Source organism: Acinonyx jubatus, chromosome E3, assembly GCF_027475565.1.
Source record: "Acinonyx jubatus isolate Ajub_Pintada_27869175 chromosome E3, VMU_Ajub_asm_v1.0, whole genome shotgun sequence".
Taxonomy (NCBI): domain Eukaryota; kingdom Metazoa; phylum Chordata; class Mammalia; order Carnivora; family Felidae; genus Acinonyx; species Acinonyx jubatus.
In genome coordinates, this window is record NC_069398.1 from 27,321,024 (window position 1) to 27,341,806 (window position 20,783).

At 51.4% G+C, this 20,783-nt stretch overlaps 1 protein-coding gene across 1 annotated transcript; it reads left to right on the forward strand.

Moving 5' to 3' along the window:
* The first annotated feature begins 9,842 nt into the window (after positions 1-9,842).
* ZP3 (zona pellucida glycoprotein 3) lies at positions 9,843-17,120 on the forward strand. The gene is made up of 8 exons (XM_015078784.3): positions 9,843-10,333; positions 12,172-12,290; positions 14,026-14,129; positions 14,206-14,383; positions 14,475-14,592; positions 16,211-16,302; positions 16,429-16,565; positions 16,886-17,120. The coding sequence occupies exons 1-8, from the start codon at positions 10,028-10,030 to the stop codon at positions 17,104-17,106; spliced, it is 1,275 nt and encodes a 424-aa protein (XP_014934270.1). The 5' UTR covers positions 9,843-10,027; the 3' UTR covers positions 17,107-17,120.
* Positions 17,121-20,783: the final 3,663 nt, after the last annotated feature.

Consider the following 20,783-nt stretch of genomic DNA (forward strand, 5'->3'; position numbering starts at 1 on the left):
TAATCCCATGGGATGAGGGCCCTACCCTTATGACCTAAAGTAATTTAAATTACCCCCTAAAGGTCCTATTTCCATTAATAGCCACATTTGGGGTCAGGGATTCAGCATGAATTTTGGAGGGATACATTTAGTCCGTAACAGGCAACAAAAGGGGAAAGAAGGGAGAAATGGAGAGCTTTTTCATGCTCCTTCCTTAAAGGCTATGACCATAAGCCTTCTCGTATCTCATGGCCAGAACTTCTCCTGACCATAGCCCAGCTAAGGATTCCATTACTGTGTAAGAAGGGAGAGCAGATACAGGGGACAAGCGAAGTTTTCACCACCGTCCTCTCACTCCATGGAAGGCAGCTACGCTCACCACTGTACTGTCAATGCACGTTGTCCTTGTATTACTTGATGTGTCAGCAGCATTTGATACTCTATCAGTTGACAGTGCTTTTGTCGGCAAGTAACAGAAAGCACAAATCAAAGTTGCTCGAGACTTTATCTACTGAACAAGAAGTCCAGAGGTAGAGCCATTTCAGGATTGGTGAATTCATGGAGTGACATCATCAGGGACCCAGGTGCTACCCATCCATCTACATTGCCATCGTCCTCCTCTTGGCTGCCCTCTTGAGTCATGAGGCTGCCTTCCCTGGTGACTCAAGATGGCAGCCTCGGTTCTGAGTATCTCCTGCATATGACAATGTTGAGACCTAGAATATCTCTATCTGCGTCCTATGTTTTTAGGTTTATTTGCTTATTTTGAGAGAGAGAGGGAGAGCAAGGGAGGGTGAGAGAGAGGGAGAGAGAGAGGCAGAGAGGGAATCCCAAGCAGGTTCCACACTGTCAGTGAATTCATGAACCATGAGATCATGATCTGAGCCAAAATCAAGAGGCAGACACTTAACCGACTGAGCCACCCAGGTGCCCCTGTGTCCTCCTTTAAAAGCTGTGAGGTCTTTCCCAGAAAACCCCCAACAGATATCCCTTTGAGTCTCCTTGACCAGATTCAACTACTTGCCCATTGTAACATGACTGGCAAGTGGAGGGGAGCCCTAGGCCTAGTGTCCAGCCTACTGCTCTGTCCATACTCCCTCCAGGAGGCCTTGAACAAACTCAAGGTGTACAATACGTTGGTTTTAGTACAGTCACACAACTGTACAACCATCACCATAATCTAATTCCAGAACATTTTCATCGCCCCCCCAAAGGAGAAACCCTGTACCTATAAGCAGTCAATCCCAATTCTCTTTCCCTTCAACCCATAGCAACCACTGATTTATTTTCTGTCCCCATGGATTTGCCTATTCTGGATATTTCAGAGAAATGCAAGCTTACAATAGGTGGCCTTTTGTGTTGGCTTCTTTAACTTAGTGTAGTTTTTAAGGCTCATCCATGTTATAGCACGTATCAGTACTTTTTTTTCTTTCTAAATTTTATGTACATATGTATTTAAATATTTATTTCCATATCATCTTTTCTTTCTTTAAAAAAAATTAAAAAAAAAATTTTTTTTTTTAACGTTTATTTATTTTTGGGACAGAGAGAGACAGAGCATGAACGGGGGAGGGGCAGAGAGAGAGGGAGACACAGAATGGGAAGCAGGCTCCAGGCTCTGAGCCATCAGCCCAGAGCCTAACGTGGGGCTCGAACTCACGGACCGCGAGATCGTGACCTGAGCCGAAGTCGGACGCTTAACCGACTGAGCCACCCAGGCGCCCCTAAAAAAAAATTTTTTTTTAATTTTTTTTTTTAATGTTTATTTATTTTTGAGACAGAGAGAGACAGAGCATGAGCAGGGGAGGGTCAGAGAGAAAGGGAGACAGAATCTGAAACAGGCTCCAGGCTCTGAGCTGTCAGCACGGAGCCCGACACGGGGCTTGAACTCACGGACCTCGAGATCATGACCTGAGCCGAAGTCAGAGGCTTAACCGACTGAGCCACCCAGGCACCCCCCAAAAAAATTTTTTTAACGTTTATTCATTTTAGAGACACAGAGGGTGAGCGGGGGAGGGGCCGAGAGAGAGGTTCTAGGCTCTGAGCCATCAGCACAGAGCCCGACGCAGGGCTCGAACTCATGAGCTGTGAGATAGTGACCTGAGCCACAGTCAGATGCTTAATGACTATGAGCCACCCAGGTGCCTCTCTTTCTTTCTTTTTTAAGTAGGTTTCATGCCCAGCGTGGAGCCCAATGCGGGACCTGAACTCACAACCCTGAGATCAAGACCCAAGCTGAGACCAAGAGTCGGATGCTTAACTGACTGAGCCACCCAGGTGCCCCACATATCATCATTTTTTAAAAACGATGGAGTACATTTTTTTAAGTTTATTTATTTAATTTATTTTATTTTGAGAGAGCACAAGTTGAGGAGAGGCAGAGAGAGAGGCAGAGAGAGACAGAGCAGAGAATCCCAAGAAGGCTCTGCACTGTAAGCGATGTGGGGCTCAAACTCACTAACCGTGAGATCATGACCTGAGCTGAAGTTGGACACTTAACCGACTGAGCCACCCAAGCGCCCCTGGATGGACTACATTTTATTTATCCAGTGAAGTCATTCTTTCTGTTCTTTTTCTTGCATCTGGCCGTCAGCATCCATTTCATCAGAAAGTCTTTTCAACCTTGCATTCAAAATATATCCAGAACCCAGCCCCTTCCTACCTCCTCCATGCCAACTCCAGTACTGCCATACATTTCTCAATGGGCTGATTTTGGCCAAAGGGGCATTTGGCAACTTTTATTTTTTTAAGTGTTTATTTATTTATTTTGAGAAAGAGAGAGCACGGGCAAGTGAGCGGGGGGAAGGGCAGAGAGAGAGGGAGAGAGGGAACCCCAAGTAGGCTCTACCCTATCAGCACAGAGTCCAATGTGGGGCTCGATCTCACAAACCCTGAGATCGTGACATGAACCGAAATTAAGAGTCATGTGCTTAACTGACTGAGCCACCCAGGCACCCTGGCATTTGGCAAGTTCTAGAAACATTTTTGTTGTCACACCTGGGGAGGGTAGATTTGGGGTTGTCACAACTGGATAGATGCTACTTACGATGCATAGGACAGGCCTTCGCAACAAAGAATTATCTGGGCTAAAATGTCAATAGTGCTGAGCTCGAGAAATCACACGCAGATACACACCTCCATCCTATCTCGCTTGAACTGTGGCAGTAGTAATATCCGTCAGTATTAACCAAACCCCAGATTTCATGTGGTTACTTCCAGTTTTAACATTAATGTCTTTTTTTGTTGTTGTTGTTCCAGGATCCAATCCAGGACCTCACATTGCATTTGGCAAGTGTATTTTTTTAAGCTTATTTATTTATTTTGAGGGCGAGAGAGCACAAGTGGGGGAGGGGCAGAGAGAGAGAAAGAGAGAATCCCAAGCAGGCTCCATACTGTCAGTGCAGAGTCCGATGTGAGGCTCCAACTCATGCACCATGAGATCATGACCTGAGCCAAAGTCGGACACTCAACCAACTGAGCCACCCAGGCCCCCCAGTAAGTGTATTTTTGAATGATTATATATGCATATAATATAACGTCTGGGAAAAAAGTCTGGAAGGATCCACCACAAATTGGTAACAATGTGGGTGGGAGGGAGTGGGTTCCATTTTTACTTTAGACTCTTTCCCTTTCTTCCTTTCTTCTTTCCTTCCTCCCTCCCTCCCTCCCTCCCTTCCTTCCTTCCTTCCTTCCTTCCTTCCTTCCTTCCTTCCTTCCTTCAAATACTTATTTTTGTAAGGGAGAGAGAGAATGAGAGGGAGAATCCCAAGCAGGGTCCACCCTGTCAGCACAGAGCCCTACGCGGGGCTGGGTCCCACAGATTGCAAGATCATGACCTGAGGTGAAATCAAGAGTCAGATGCTTAACCAACTGAGCCACCCAGGCACCCCAGACATTTCTTTATTTTTTAAAGGTAATTTTTAATACCCTATAATAAAAAGCCAAAACATGGTACAAAATATCCATTTTCTTTCGCTGTAATCAAGGTCACCTATTGGCTCAAGTGGGCTGTAAATTTTATACATCATTTGACATTTAATAATGAAATAGTGGGGGTGGGGCACCTGGCTGGCTCTGTTGTGAAGCATGTGACTCTTTTCTCAGGATTGTGAGTTCAAGCCCCATGTTGGGTGTAGAGATTACTTTAAAAAAATCTTTAATAATGAAATAGTGAAAAGTTCCCCCCCACCACCAAAATTCCCCCTTGACTTCACCCCCTGCACAAAAAATGTGCCAAATTCCAGCCCATCAGGATCTCTCGAGTCTGACTAAAGTCTGCCTGCAGAATTAAGCAGTAGAATCAGCAGCATGCGGATATGTGTGTCTGGCAAATTCCAGCTGCCCCACAATTTATGGCTGTTCTTATTCTCTATTACGTATCAGCTATTTTGTCTTCCCAGGGTGACAGGCAGAACGGAGAGTCCTATATTTTTTAAAAGATTTTATTTTATTTTTTTAAGTAATCTCCACAGCCAACATGGGGCCTGAACCCGCAGCCCCGAGATCAAGAGTCACACACTCCACCTCCTGAGCCAGCCAGGGGCCCCAGGAAAGTCCTGTTTTTTAAGCACCTGCTGAATGTGTACTATAAACTAGTTGGGGAGATGGGCACATCAACCCTAACACTCATTCACATTGGAGTTGTTTATCTGAGTGCATCTCCCCCATATACACACTGGGTGTTATTAACTCTAAAGTATCAGAGAGACAGTAAGGTGTACACAGAAGAACAGGAACTGGAGTCCAGTAGAGCTGGGATTGAATCTTGGTTTGGCCTTGACTGGCTGTGTGACCTTGGGCACAACTTCTCCGACTGCTTGTTTGCTCATCTGTAAAAATGGGGCCAATAATGCTTCTGTAGATGGGTATGAGGATGAGGGCACTTAGTCTAGTCCCGGCGTATGGTGAGTCAGTGATAAACGATAGATTATTGTAGTTATTTTTATCACTTATGCAAATGTCCTAAAAAGTCACTTTTCCTTTTTAAAAAAAAATTTTTTTTAACATTCATTTATCATTGAGAGACAGAGAGAGACAGAGCATGAGGATGGGAGGGGCAGAGAGAGGAGGAGACACAGAATCCGAAGCAGGTTCCAGGCTCTGAGCTGGCTGACGGCTCAGAGCCCGATGCGGGGCTGGAACTCACAAACCGCGAGATCATGACCTGAGCCGAAGGCGGTCGCTCAACCGACTTAGCCACCCCCGCGCTCCAAAAGTCACTTCTCTTAAATGGTGTGTGCTTTTTTCTTAGGAGAGGGCAGGGGAGGGGAGGGGAGAGTAGTGGGAGTCAGGTTAACAAATACCCCTCCATCTCACTCCATCCTGAGAGGTTATAGTTCCTTCCACAGATTTTAAAGTTTTGTTCTTACACATTCAGCTCCTCCATTGATCTAGAATTCATTTTTATGTGTGAAGTCGAAATCCAGTTTTTTTCCCCATATGGATAATGACTGTCATAGCTCCTTTTATTAAGTTGTCCATCTGTCCCCTCTGTCATGTGTCATATTTCACATATGCAAGTGGCTGTTTCTGGGCTCACTCATCTATTCCACTGCTGTTGTTTTTCTGTCCTAACAGCACCCCATTTAAATTACCGTGGTTCTAGAATATGTCTTCATAGCTGCAAAAGTGTGTCTTTCATATTGTTCTTTTTCTTCAAAAGACTTGATTTCTTTCAGGGTGCCCTGGTGGCTCCATTGGTTGAGCGTCTGACTTCGGCTCAGGTCATGATCTCGCGCTCCATGAGTTTGAGCCCCGCATCGGGTTCTGTGCTGACAGCTCAGAGCCTGGAGCCTGCTTTGGATTCTGTCTCCTTCTCTCACTGCTCCTCCCCTGCTCGTGCTCTGTATCTCTCTCTCTCTCGAAATAAATAATAAAAACAGTTACAATTTTTTTTTTAAAACGTCTTGATTTCTTTGGTCCTTAGCCCTTCCATATAAATTTTAGAATCAGTTTGTGAAGTTCTGTACACCGTACACACACACACACACACACACACACACACACGCACACATACCTGTTGGGATTTTGATAGAGATTATCAATTAACTTTCGGAGAATTGGTATCTTTATGATAAATGTGTTTCCCATTCACAAATATGGAATATCTCTCAGTGCATTTTGATATTCTTTGATGACTTTCAATAAAGTTTCATAAAGTCATTCCTCAAAGATCTTGCACGATGGGGCGCCTGGGTGGCTCAGTCATTTAAGCGCCTGACTCTTGATTTCAGCTCAGGTCATGACGTCACAAGTTGTGAGTTCGAGCCCCACATTGGGCTCTGTGCTAACAGTGCAGAGCCTGCTTGGGATTCTCTCTCTCTCCCTCTCTCTCTGCCCCTCTCCCACTGGTGCACGTGTGCATGCATACACACTCTCTCTCTCTCAAAATAAATTTTTAAAAAATTTCAAAAAAGATCTTGCACATTTTTTGTTGGTATGTTTTATGCCCAGTAACCTCATATTTTATTTCAGCAATTGCTTTTGAGAACTAGTTAAAAGCCTTCTTCTGAAATTGGATCCCATTGACTTCTCTTTCCCTTGAATCTGACCTAGAGAGGGTTTATTTTTCACTTTTCATCTTGAAATCCTGTTTACCCTTTACCCTGATTTAGCAAATATGAACATTTTGCTGCATACACTTCTCTGTATCCCTTTATGTTTGTATGTGTATATATGTACAAAGACGTGTATACACACATGCACATGCGTGTACACACGCACATATATGTATACACATACAAGTGTATGCACACGCATACATATACATACATTTCCCCCAAAACCGGGCATCATCGCCTCACATCAGAAGGCACACGATGTCAGTTTATCCCACTAGTGAGACAATTTTTTTTCCCACTAATTGTTAGTTAACTTTGACAATGTGGCTAAAGTGGTGTCTGCCATATTTATTCACCATGAAGTAACCACTTACTCCTTTGTAATTAATACAGAATCTTAAGGGAAAAATTTTGAGACTGTGCAAAGCTTCCATCCACTGTTCCCCCCCCCCGTGTTGTTTTTGTTGTGTCAAAATGTACATAAAATTTACCATTTGGGGGCACCTGGCTGGCTCGGTCAGTGGGGCATGCAACTCTTGATCTTGGGGTTGTAAGTTTGAGCCCCACATTGGGTATAGAGTTTACTTAAAAATAAAATCTTTCTAGGGGCGCCTGGGTGGCTCAGTGGGTTGAGCGCTCGATCAACACACTCGATCAGAGAGCTCGATCTCATGAAACCCGTGAGATTATGATCTGAGCTGAAATTAAGAGTCACCTGACCCACCCAGGCGCCCCACAAATGGTCATTTCTAAACTATCATTCTTCTTATGATTGTTAGTTGGCATTCTACTATAAGGAAGTTACTTCCCTTTTCTGGAAAAATTTTCCCATGTATGTGTATTTATGGATCATGAGAATTGGATGCTCATGGATTCTTACTTTATTCGATGTGGAGTCCCCAGTTTGGCCAGTGGGATTCCCCTCCCCCCACCATTCAATTTGGCTTGTATCCTTTTTTAAATTTATTTTTAAATGTTTATTTATTTTTGAGAGAGAGAGAGTGCGCGCGCGTGCACGCACAAGTGGGGGAGGGGTGGAGACAGAGAGGGACAGAGGACAAAGCAGGCTCTGTGATGACAGCAGCAAACCTGATGTGGGGCTCGAACTCACAAACCTCAAGATCATTACCTGAGCCGAAGTTGGATGCTCAACCAACTGAGCCACCCAGGCACCTCCTTGTTTGTGTCCTTTTGACAGGTCCTCATCATTTTGTGAGTTTTTGCCGTAACAGGATATTCCAGATTGACCTTGTACTTTGCTGGCTCTAGTCCTGCAATCAGCCAATCTTTTAAGGAGCCCTAGGTCCCCCTCTTAGAGAGGAATTGTATTTAGAAACCAGTATCTGGGGGTGCCTGGGTGGCTTAGTGAAGTGTCCAGTTTGCGAATCTGAGCCCTGTGTTGGGCCCCGTTCTGACATCATGGAGCCTGCTTGGGATTCTCTCTCTCTGCCCCTCCCCTGCTTGCTCATGCCTGCACTCTCTCTCTCAAAAGAAATAAACACTTTTTTTTTTTTTTTTTTAAAGAAAAGAAACCAATATCTGGCCTCTACCATATTGTAAGGAAAATGCTCTAGGCTGGTGGCCTTGCCTTTGGTGAATTCTGGCCACCAGGTGGCAGCACTTCTCAGAAAAATGGGAAAGACCCAGAATCTGGACTGGCCACGCTCCCCGCTGGGAATGTTTTTGGTCCTCTTTCTGGAAAGGGAAAACACAACCTTACTACCACCTCATGTGCATACAGACACTCCTCCAGCCTCACCTATCCCTCCCTCTCCTCCCAATACATGCCTCACACCCTCACCAATGTCTTCATGTCTTGTTTGTTTGTAAGCTCTAAGCCCAACGTGGGGGGGGGCTCCAACCCATGACCCCAAAATCAAGAGTCACATGCTCCACTGAGGCAAGTGCCCTATGTCCTTCTATCCTGAAGCTTTCTAAAAGGGGTTAGCTCCAGGGCAGAGAGGGAGAGGGGACAGATCCCAGGCTTCAGGGAGGTCCTGATCTCTAGTCCCCAGCCCACCCCACCCTATTTCCAGCACAATCCACAAACACAGCTGTGGGCAACAAGCGTGGAGAGGCCCCTCCCCCTGAGGGCTGCCACTCCTAAGACACAATGTCTCCAACTAGCTGTTCCTTGGGGCCTCAGGCTACAGCTGGCTCCCTCCCTCTGGGACTGGGTAGGTAAGTTAAAAAGAAAACTACAGGCCCAAAATGACATCACTTGTGTTAAGGTAAGACTTATACCTAACCTACCTGCAGTTTCAACCCCTCAGAAAGGTAACCTTTAACCAGCCAACATAGGAATTTCCTGCACTAGTTTGAGTACTAGGAACTTGACTGAAAGACCACCTTCCGTTCACCCTAGGAGGGCAACCTTGACTAAAACAATGAATTCTTTCATAATAATTTCCTTTATGTCACTCCCTATTTTTTTAAATTATATTTTCTTTAAAAAAATATTTTTAATGTTTACTTCTTTTGGGGGGGGGGAGGGGAAGGGGCAGAGAGAGAGGGAGACACAGAATCCGAAGCAGGATCCAGGTTCTGAGCTGCCAGCTCAGAGCCCAACACAGGGCTCGAACCTAAAAACCGTGAGATCAAGACCTGAGTCGAAGTCGATGGCTCAACCGACTGAGCCACCCAGGCACCCCCTCCCTCTTTATTTTATTTTTAATTTTATTGGTTTTTGAAAGAGAGAGACAGAGCATGAGCCTCAGCACCTTCCACGGCCTCCCTTGCCCACACAGCAAAGTCTGGCATCTCAGCCAGACACTTTCAGGTCTCCGCCCCACCCACCTCCCCAGCCCCCCCAACAGCCACTCTCCCTCCCAGGGATCCGAGGCTCTGGCAACTCTGAGTTCCTAGGCTTTTCTCCCAAGCCTCCCCTGCGCCCTCTCTTCACCTCTGTTCACCCAGCTGCCTCTGCCGGAACGGACCTCCCCTTCTATCACCCATAAAATTGGGCAAGAGCCCCTAAAATTACCTGGTCTTTTTTTTTTTTTTTTCCTGGTCTCTTAACAATGCTTCCTGTTCTCTCACTTGGAATAAGCTCCCTGAATAAGCCACGCCCTGATCAGTTCTCCCGACCCTTCCAGCCAGGAAGGCCTTTCTCCTGGTCTCCCCCATCGACCTGGGGCAGCTCTTAACTCCCTCGCAGGGCTGGCAAAAGGGTAGACACGTAGGCGTAGGGGCGGGGCAAGACGTGACTGAATAGGCTGCCAGCCCACGCTTCTCAGATTTAACTAGTATACAAATCACTTGGGAAGAGAGTAAAACACCAGATTCGGACTGGGTAGGTCTGGGGTGGGGCTGAGCAGCAGCAGTTCTAACAAGCTCCCAGGTGGTGCTGATGTTTCTAGATGGGGGACTAGCCCACTGATTGGTTGGGGAAGGGAAGCAGGTGGGAGCCCAGGTGCAAGTGGCATCATCCGGGGTATAAGACCACTGGGTGGTGGCTGTAGTTACCAGCGGGAGTGAGCGTAGGCGCCATGGGGCTGAGCTACGAGCTTTTCATCTGCTTTCTGCTTTGGGGAGGTACGGGGCTGTGCTATCCCCCAACCACCACCGAGGATAAGACCCACCCCTCGTTGCCATCAAGCCCCTCTGTGGTGGTAGAGTGTCGGCATGCCTGGCTGGCGGTCAACGTCAGCAAAAACCTTTTTGGTACTGGGAGGCTTGTGAGGCCTGCAGACCTCACCCTGGGTCCGGAGAACTGTGAGCCCCTGATCTCTGGGGACTCAGATGATATGGTCAGGTTTGAAGTCGAGCTGCACAAGTGTGGCAACAGCGTGCAGGTGAGACTTGGCCTTCTGGGGGGCGCTGGGGAGGGTGGATGTCCGGTGAGAGGTGGGGCTGGGCCAGATCCCTTTCATTGGGGGCAGGCTGAGGCCTAAAGCTGGGCATTGGTGACACCAGGCTGGGGTGGTTGAAAGCTCTGGCCTCTAGTGGCTGGAATCGGGTGGGGGGCAGTGGAGTCCAGAGGTGGCAGTGAACTTTGGTCCAGATAGGGCATCCCCCACTCTGATTCCTGAGGATTTGTGAACCCCTGGAGAGCATCCAGGAGAGATGTGGCTGATTTGGGGGCTGTTCATGACCTGCGGGTGGCCCAGCATTTGCAAGAGCCCTAGGAGCTTGTGGGGAAGAGGTAAAGCTCGAAGCAATCACAGGGGGGGAAAAAAACCCCTAATGTTGGCCTCCCTCATTCATGTTTAATGCCTCGAAGCCTGGAACTAAAAGAGGGAGGGGGCGAAGGGCATCATAATCCCCTCTGTGTTGAGGATTTTACAGGCACAAACAGGGCAGTCCCAAGTGGGGGATAGGGAAGCTTAATGCGGGAGTCGGGTACAAACAAGGGAAGAGCTGAATAATTCAGGCTACAAGGAGGGGCTTCCAACAAAGCAGGGCTGGACTGGACACAGGATCCCTAGCTGGTCCACAATTCTCTGGACGGACTTCCTGGTACCCCACTGAGAGCCATCTTCTCTGTCCTCGGCCCCTGCTCCCGCCCACCAGGTCTTAGCTTGGCAAGGGTGGGTACAAGCTCAGCACCTGGAGCCCTCCTGGGACTCTGATCTTAGGTGCACCCCCCCCACCCCCACCCCACCCCACCAGGGCTTGCCCCAAGACCTGGCACTTGCTCCCCCGGGGAGAGGGGAGAGAGCCCAGAGAACTGCGGGAGTTATTTGAGGAATTATTCTAGTTGAGTAACCCTCAATCTTTGAGCATTGGAATCACCTGGGGAGCATTTAAAAATTGATTCCCACTGCCTATGCTAAATCAGACCCCAGAAGTGGGAGCCAGACATCGGGATCTTTAAGGTCCCCAGGTGAGGCCGGTGGGCACAATCTGGCCACGCCTTTCTCCTGGGCAGGGTCTCCCAATCTTGCCGGACAATCACCTACGGCCAGGACCTGTGCTGTCTCCCAGGGCCATGATTGCTTTAACGCCCTGAAATTCTGAACTTCTGAACAAGGGGACCCACAAATTCTGCAGCTGGTCCATTTGGGGCCCTCACTAATAGCAAGCTAGGACTCTCCCCTGAAGATTGAGCGGTTAGGGGCCAGGCAGCCTCACTGTCCCCTTGTGGGTGGCCCACTGGAAGGTGCAGATTTCCCCAGTAGCACCTGCCTGGCTCTTCCTGCCTCGGGCAATCCCTGAACAGTTTCCCCTTCTGTGAAATGGGTGTGACAATAAGTCCGAAGATGACGGGCAACTTGAGTGTCCACTGCTGTGGCAACAAGTTAAAGTTCCTGGTACTTTCTAGCTTCTTCCAGGGAGCTTTTTGGTCCCAGACCTCAGCACCCCCCGAAGGAAGCTGTGTGTGGGGATGGGGGTGGCAGCCTGAGCGGGAGCCTGTGCCCGACACTCCTGGTCACTGGGCACTGCTTAGTGCCAGACATGGAGCTGATCCAGACCCCCTACGGGGGTGTCAGGAGTCAAGTCTGAAAAAACGGAGTTTCCAAGGTGGTACATGTTCAGGCTTTCCCATGGGTCAGCGGTAGGTGAACTTTGGGTCCAGGGCCTGTGGTCCCTCCATCCCCAGTGGGCTGCCCCTCCCTATACCCTCACATGGGTTGGCAAACCTAGGGCAGGTGATGCCGGTAGGGTCAACCCCCCCCCCCCCTCGCTGCAGGTGACCGAAGATGCCCTGGTGTATAGCACCTTCCTGCTCCACAACCCCCGCCCCGTGGGAAACCTGTCCATCCTGAGGACCAACCGCGCGGAAGTTCCCATCGAGTGCCGCTACCCCAGGTCAGTGTGGGTTGGGGCCTGTCGCGGCCCCTCAGCGAGCACGTCGGCCTCCCGGCAGCATGACTGCGATAAGGCGGAGGTACTTAAGCCGTGGTCCCTGCTCCCTTTCCCAGCTGGGAGTGGGGAGCCCGTGGAGTCTCCTCTGAGTCTCCGGAATGCATCTGGGCCACAGCTGCCTCTCGGTGGAAGCTGCAGGGCTGCCCAGCCCAGGCCTTGGAGTTCAGAGAGCCTCTGAGTAAAGCGAGAAGTTCTAGGCTCCTGTGATCCCTGCTTGCCCTTTGCCCAAGTCTTCCCCCAGTACCCGAGTGCAGGTGGCGGGAGCCCCTCAAGCCTTAGCCCTAAGGATGTGCCTGTGAACTTGGGCACGGAGGCATGAGGAGAGGGCAACTAGGCTCATAACGACAAGGCCACGATGGCGAGTCCTATGTGGCTGAGTCGAGTGCAGAGTGCATAGGCTTTAATCCTGCCCCTCCATCTGGGAGGAGGTCAGGAAGGTCCGTGCTGCTACCACAAGGGCAGGGGAGATGAGCCATGGCATAGGCCTGGGGAGGAGTCAAGGTAGAAGCTCTCAGAACAAGATCCTGGGAGGGTACATAAAGGGGCAGGTGGGGGTGAGACCCTCTGGGCAGGGCCACACACTCACGCATACCAGGGCAGCGTGTCACTAATAGAGGCTGTAGCCCAGGGCCCCTTCAATAAGGGAAGGGGGACAGATAGGTTCTAAAGGCCCAACAGATCCAGAGAAGGTGCTCAGGCTGGCACCTTAGCAGGAACCCCCTGCCCCCCCAACCGCTGCTGCCACCGTGAACCTAACTGAATGGCAAGGATGGTCTCTGAACCCGGAAGGTCCTCTGGCCGGTGGTACAGGAGGCAGATGGAGTCAGGGAGACCAGCTGAGATGGGATGGAGGGAGTCCTGACCTGTGGCAGCAGGGGTGGAGGGGCGGGCTGGAGAGAGCTCAGCGCCTGACCGGGTAGCGTAGGGGAGATGGAGGAGCCAAGGGCAGGAAGGCTAGCTGCCCCTCTCTCACTAGAGAGGCCAAAGCCCTCCTCGGACCACAGCTGTCTTGCTCCAGAAGGTCTCTGCCTGGGACAGACCTGAGAATGTTGGCCTGCCTGGCCCCACGGGGGTGGGCAGTGCAGGGGGCCTGCCACAGGCTGGGGTGCTCGGACTTCCAGATGCCCGAGGCCTGGTTCTCAGATGACCTAGCCTCTTCCGTGAGTCCCGGTGGGGTGACTCCCACTGCTTCTGAGGACCTTCCCGTCCTGGTCTAGGCTCAGACGGTCTCCGTGGCTTCTCAAGGACCGGAGGCCTAGCTGTATTTCTCTCTGAAGGACTGCACTAGATCTCAGCTCAAGAACGCTGAGGGGTGCAGGGAGGGAGGGCTGCCTCAGACCCAAAACCTGAGCCCCGATAAGCCCAGCTGGGTCTAAGGGCCAGACTCCTCACACAGGTGTATCCCATTTTCGTGCCTCCGCCTGGGTCATGGCCGGAGGGCGGGGGCCCACTCGCAGGTGTCGAGTTTGGGAGGGTCAAGGGGCAGGCTCAGACTTCAGGTGTCGGTTCAGCTGCCTTGGATTAGCTGCCTGGCTGGGCCACAGCTGAAGACTGGTGAGGCAGAAATGCGTGCGCGCACACACACACGCCTCCTCCCCCACCACCCCCCACTGAAGACTCCCCTGAAGCCAGATGGGGTGAGCTCAGGACAGGTGTGGGCAACCGCTCTTCTCCGTAGGCACAGCAACGTGAGCAGCGAGGCCATCCTGCCCACCTGGGTGCCCTTCAGGACCACAATGCTCTCAGAGGAGAAGCTGGCTTTCTCTCTGCGCCTGATGGAGGGTGAGCACAGGGGGATGGCGGAGGGGGGCTGCAGGGAGAGCTCTGGCGGTCTCTCACCCCTGGCTGTGCCTTTCAGAGGACTGGGGCTCCGAGAAGCAGTCCCCCACTTTCCAGTTGGGAGACCTAGCCCACCTCCAGGCCGAAGTCCACACCGGCCGCCACATACCACTGCGACTGTTTGTGGACTACTGTGTGGCCACGTTGACACCAGACCAGAACGCCTCCCCTCATCACACCATCGTGGACTTCCACGGGTGAGGGCTGGGCCACCTCTGGGGGAGCCCTTGTAACATGACCTTTACCGCCTTAGCGCCTGACTCCGTTGTCTCCTCCTTCTCTTCAAAGCTGTCTCGTGGATGGTCTCTCTGATGCCTCTTCTGCCTTCAAAGCCCCCAGACCCAGGCCGGAGACTCTCCAGTTCACAGTAGACACGTTCCACTTTGCTAATGACCCCAGAAACATGGTAATAGCCTTAAAAAAATCACTTTGGGGTACCTGGCTGGCTCAGTTGGTAAAGCATGCAACTCTGATCCCAGGGTTGGGTGTTAAAGCCCCACATTCTGAAGTTTGGAACAGCTGGTCAGGAAGTGATGAAAAATCCCTGTTACCGACTGACTCTATATTAACCCCCTGGAAAGGTCACCTAATACCATATATTTTCACTTAATTGGGGTGGGGGCCTGGCATTACTTCTTGAACATGGTTATGGAAACCTTCATAGAATTTTACGGCAAATACCTACACACCTACCATCTAGAGCTCTATTAGACTGGTAGGTGAACGTGAGTAAAGTACTATCTGGTTTTACTTGGAAATCCTCAAAAGCTACTTAAGCTCCTTAGAGGACTCTAAGCAGCTGGGTTTGCAAGCCACTGAACCCGAGGCTCCTATGGCTGGGGCGGGGGGGGGGGGGGGGGCATTAAGGGGTGAGCACAGTGAATTTGTAGAAGATGATACTGAAGCTACCTGCCCCCACCCCCTGCAGTTCTGTTGAACAGGAAGTTTGATACAGACTGGCAGGTAGCAGGACGGGTATGAATTGAAGACCTGTCCTATTGGTGACATGTCCTAAAGCTGATGGTAGGTCCTGGGGTGGGGGATAAAGGAGAGCAGACTGAGAAAGGGTCCTGGTCCCCAGATCAGTGACCTTGTAGGTCCTAGGGTAGAGGAGCCCAGTTGGGGTTGGGAATGCCGTTAACCTCAGAGGAGGTCTGGTGGAGGGGAGGGGGAGAAGTTTTCATACGGGGGGTGGTTCTCAGCGCGGGAGCCACCAGAGCTGGGATCTGTATCTTGTGGGGGGAGGAGGCAGGGCGGGTGCCAGAGGACAATGCTGAAGAATGAAAGGTAGCCTGAGTTCTGGGAATGTTCCCCTCAAAGGTAGATAGGGTGGTTTGGCCGCCTGTGGCCACGGCAGGGGCGGGTGTAAACCCTTATTTACGAGGATCAGGGAACCATTCTATGGTCACGGGCTCCAGTTAACATCAAAAAAATGTCCTGGGAGGGAGCTGAGGATAAAAGCAGTACTTCTCTGAAATAAGGATTCTGAGGGACTCTGAAGACCTTCTCTGCTGGGGCAGATACAAGGCCAGTGGCCAGAAGTGCCTCCCGGCTCGTTGGAGTTTCTGGAGCGGCTTCCTTGCTGGTGTGCTCAGCCACTAGGCGGTGGCCAAGGCTGTGGCTTTGCGAAAGGCTTCAGAGAGAAGGTGGTAGAACTTCTATGCCCTTGTGGGGTTGGCAGGGGGTGTGAAGTGTACTACCTAGAGTATGAAAGGGACCTCTGCCTGGAGATCCCTCTGCCAAATGGGCCGGGGCTGACCTGAGCCCCAGTTTTGTCAAAATTTCCCCTGCCCCAGGTGGCAGGGTAAGCCATCGGACAGGGTTGGGGAAAGACGGCAGGGAATAAAGCTGGTGGGTTTTAGTCCTAGGGTCTGGTCTGCCACTCCCTCCAAAATCTTGGGCAAGTTCACCTCTGACCTTCCATCTGTGAAATGGAACTGAGGGTTAAGAGTTAAAGAATTGGCTTCCTGAAGTCACTGGTAGAGCCTAGACCTCCACCCTGTAACTGCTGCTCTTACTTCTAGATCTATATCACCTGCCATCTGAAAGTCACTCCAGCTAGCCGAGTCCCGGACCAGCTAAACAAAGCCTGTTCCTTCATCAAGTCTTCTAACAGGTGAGGCAACAGGTTAGACGTGGCTGGGGTAGAAAGCCTGCCCGGCTTCCCTGGTGTGTAGGTCATCAGCAAGCTGCTTCCGGCTGGCAACCTAGCCGTCCGATCTTTTCGTCTTCCTCTGCTCAGGTGGTTCCCAGTAGAAGGCCCTGCTGACATCTGTAACTGTTGTAACAAAGGTAGCTGTGGCCTTCCGGGCCGCTCCTGGAGGCTGTCCCACCTAGACAGACCGCGGCACAAGATGGCTTCCCGAAATCGCAGGCATGGTATGGCTTAGGGCTGCTGCGGGGCTACGGCTCTCCCCTCAGTATAGGGTAACTGCCTTACTGCAGAGGGACATTCCTCCTCTGTCCCCCATTCAAGGCTGCTCACCTCTGGGGCAATGCTGTTCGTGGCCTTCCTAACATAGAAGCCTTGGGGTTAATAGGGGGCTCTAAACCCCCATACCAGTGTCAGCCGGGGGGTTCTGAATAGGGCATAATGACAATTGTGGGGTGATAATGCAGCTGTTAGAATAAAACCTCGTTCAGTCTACTGGAACAGAGCAAAACCCTTTATCTGACCCCAGGTGTCCTGTATCTTTCAGTGACCGAAGAAGCGGATATCACCGTGGGGCCTCTGATCTTCCTGGGAAAGGCTGCCGATCATGGTGTGGAGGGGTCGACCTCGCCTCACACACCTGTGATGGTGGGCATAGGCCTGGCCACGGTGTTGTCCCTGACTCTGGCTACCATTGTCCTGGGTCTCGCCAGGAGGCATCACACTGCTTCCCGCCCTATGATCTGCCCTGTGTCTGCTTCCCAATAAAAGAAAAAAATGAGCTTTTTGGGTATAGCACAGTGATGTCAGATAGGGGTGAGCTGGGGAGGGGGGCGACGGTAAAACAGTGTCACGGGCTCAAAGGAGCCCAACCCAACAAGGACTGTTGTACTAGTGTGGGGGTGATCTACCAGTGGAGAGGGCAGACTGATTTGTGAGGGCAAGCCTGCATTTTCCTGGCTTTGGGCAATGTGGCCTTCCTGGGGCAGGAGTTGGGGTGGGGGGTAGGGGCTCATCTTCCCTGGTGACAGTAATCCCATGCCTCCCAGGAGGCCAGGGTGTAAGCTGTTGGAGGCCAGGCCTCCTCCTGGGCTAGCAAAGGGTTTGTGTCTCTGGACCCCATGCATCTGAATTGGGTGTGGGGGCAGGGGCAGGCAGGAAAGGACTGAGTCTTCTAGGGGCAGCAGGCTAGAGGCCCAGAGGCCAGAGGTGACTAGGTCCAGGGCAGTGGTCTGGACAGTGGTCCCCTTGGGCCTGAAGGTGCTGTAAAGGAGAATGTCGTGTGTGTGTGTGTGTGTGTGTGTGTGTGTGAGAGAGAGAGAGGGAGAGGGAGCTCTGGACAGGTCCCTGGCTTGGGGGTGGGCACCTCAGGAGGGCTGGGACTGCCTGAAGCTTCTTGTCACTGATGGGAGCTGTCTTGCTGCCTCTGTTGCTCCCAGGTAGAACTGCCCTCCTCTCCCAGGCCCTGGGAGTGTCCAGGAGGGAATGTGGCCCCTTGTCTGAGTGCTGTGGCTCTTGGCTGGTTCCATTCCCCACTCCCCCCCTCATTCCCCCCCATTCCCTCCCCATTCCACCCCCCCCCAATCAGGTCTGGCTCGTTTTCCTGAGTGAAAATCACCTTCACCAGGACTCCCCACCTTGCCAGTTACCTGCTGTGAGCCTGAGGCTCCTCATGGGCAAAATGGAGCTGGTACCTGTTGGGCAGGCCTGTTGGACACAAATTGATTGGAAGCGAAAGGAGCCGTGTGTCTCTGCAGCCTGGGGCCTGGCTGGGGGCAGGGGCTCAAGTGTGTTGATAGAGGCAGTTGGCCAAAGTCTTGGGATTCTGGGTCTACTGAGAACAGGAAGCCCCTTGACCTTGGCTCTTGCCCCTCTAAGTGTGGCCTGTGAACACTATTGGCCTTTCCGCAAATCCCCAGGTGATGCTAAGTTTTGGGTCCCATGCCAGACTGAATCTGCATTTTAAAATCTCCAGGTGATTCAAGTGCACCGGGCCGGGGGTTTGCATCCCGAAAGAATCCTTCTCCCCCCCCCCCCCCCCAGCAGGTCAGAGTGGGCTGTGTGAGGAAGTAAAAGGCTGGAGGTAAGAGGGGTGGGCCTCCTGGAGCTGGTGACCCTGGAGCAAATCCTTCAAGAGTGGGCAGGCCCTAGCTGGACAAAACGGGATGTGGGTGTGGAGGGAAGAGAGAAAGGGAGAACACTTCTCCCTGGCAGAAGGGAGGGCTTTGATGGTCTATGAGCCATAGAGTAGAGAGGGAGGCCTCCTAGGGCCGCCAACAATGAAAAGGAGCCACTGAATGGAAGGTCATGTCAGGAAAACCCATAGGGACAGAGACTGGCCTGGAGGCAGAGAAAGGACCAGCCCGGCTCCCCACCACTGCTGCCTTGGCAGGCCACTTCATCTGTAACACGCACCGTGAGCAGAGTGGCATCCGGGCTCAGGCAGCAGGACTTGGGCCAGAGGGCCTGTGTCCCGTCCCACACAGCTTGACTCCTCACTGAACATGTTTCCTCCTCCTCGGCATCGACCCCTTTCAGGAGGTTTGAGTTCTCAACTTCAGCATTCCTGGGAGGGGTAATGTGTTACTTGGGGCCCAGTACAGGGGTTCAGAACAAGCTCCCCCCCCCCTGCAAAGTGTGCTTTGCCTGTAGCTCACGATCACCTCTGTGCCCATCAAGACCCAACAGTTCAAGAGAAATTTTTGCCCCCTTAACTACCTAGAAGAATTGAAGTTGGGCGTCTTTCCCACAATGGGGTTCTTACCAGAGCTAAATCTTCTCTAAGTGATCCATCTGTGGGGGGGGGGGGTGGGGGGGGTGGGGAGGCGCACACATTCACTCTTCCTGGTCTGTGAATTGCCTTCTGTGCCTTTGAAGCCCCAGGCTCTCATCCCTTTTGGTTCAGGAGGGCATATGTACTTCCTTTTAACTTTGGGAACCCCATATTTGTGAGAGATTCGCACAAGCAAAATTAAACCTGCTGTTCTGTTAATCTGTTTCCTGTCAACTTTTAGCCTAACCAACGTGAGTTCGCTCCTCAGAGAGCCAAGGAGATCATAGGGAATGGCTTCCAAAGCAGTGACTCCCTGAGAGAGACGGCGAATGGGTCCCTTCTGTTTAGGGTTAGGATGGCTATTTAGACAGGGAGGCCTAGGTAGAGGTGGGCGTGATGCATGTGTCTTAAGGAAACCCGCCTGTAGAGACCTTGTATGTTACATAAATGAGGCTGAGGCTCCTCCCTGGGGGAGGGTTTTAGTATTCTAATGAGGTAAACTTAAAGGTGGGTCATTCCAGAGGCCACTCTGGTCCATCTGCCCCAGTGCAAGTCAAGTTTAGCTCAAAAGGTCTGGGTGGTCTGGGAGGCCTTGTCAGGGCCTTCGCTATCCCCTGAGGGGTGGTTTCGGATTTCATTTGCCTGAGTTTAGAAATAAGCTGGAAAGAAGAGTTTAGGGGAAGATGTAAGACAAAGGTTAATGGGTACAAGCAGGTAGGCAGCAACTGTCGAGTCTTGAGGTCTAGCTGGTGACCAACTTAATTCTTAGACCGGCCAGAAAAACCTGTGGAAGACGAGGCTTTTCCCTCCCCAACACCAGCAGGTGTTCAGACAGAACCACACTCTGAGCTCCAGCTGCTTCCACAACCCCCGGGGGGACTGTCCATCCGCTACTTGCCCTCCTGTTTCTGGGGCTTGCAACATCCTGGGAAGTCCTCTCCAACTTCCGCTGTCCTTGGGAACAGGAAGTGGTTGTAGCTGGTGTGAGGAGGAAGTGTGGGGAGCAGGTCAGCTCCAGCCAGTTCCAGATGGGCCTCATCTCTCCGGGTGCCACCGAGAGGCAGCCTCCAGCCCTGAGATCCGAGGGCCCTGCCTCCAGTCTCCACTGGAGGCTAGAGCCGGGAAAGGGAGGGAGGTGGCCGGCAGCTGAGGGTCTGGATTTCCATTGCCTACGGCCACCTGTTTCCCTGGTGTTTGGGGCAGCTGCCTATCACATCCCATGAAACTCTCAGTGGACCGACACTCCGTGGGTTTAAAACTTTGCCTTTGTGCTTCCTGGTGGCCAGGGGAAAAAAGGACAATGCGGAGAAAGGGGGGAGCCGGGGAGTAAAATCATGTTTGTACAAATACAAAATGAAAATATGTCCAAGGTCTTTTTTTAAGATTATTTTGAGAGCGAACTCTCGTGTGCGCAAGCGGGGGAGGGGCACAAAGAGAGAGAGAGGGAGAGAGGGAGAGTGAGAAAATCCCAAGCAGGCTCCCTCCACATGGTCAGCGCAGAGCCCAATGCGGGCTGGAACCCACAAACTATGAGATCGCCCCCCAGTCGCCCCAAAGGTCTTGTTTTAACTCCTTCCTTGAGGGGAACTGCCAGAGGCGAAATGGGTTCAAAGGAGAATCCGAAGATTTGCATAAAGTAATCAGGAATGCAGAAATGAATTTGTTGATAGAC

Coding starts and splice junctions, on each gene's coding strand:
- ZP3 (XM_015078784.3), top strand. CDS start 10,028: ATGGGGCTGAGCTACGAGCTTTTCATCTGCTTTCTGCTTTGGGGAGGT. Junction 14,130..14,205: donor CTCTCTGCGCCTGATGGAGG/GTGAGCACAGGG, acceptor TGTGCCTTTCAG/AGGACTGGGGCTCCGAGAAG. Junction 16,303..16,428: donor TTCATCAAGTCTTCTAACAG/GTGAGGCAACAG, acceptor TCCTCTGCTCAG/GTGGTTCCCAGTAGAAGGCC.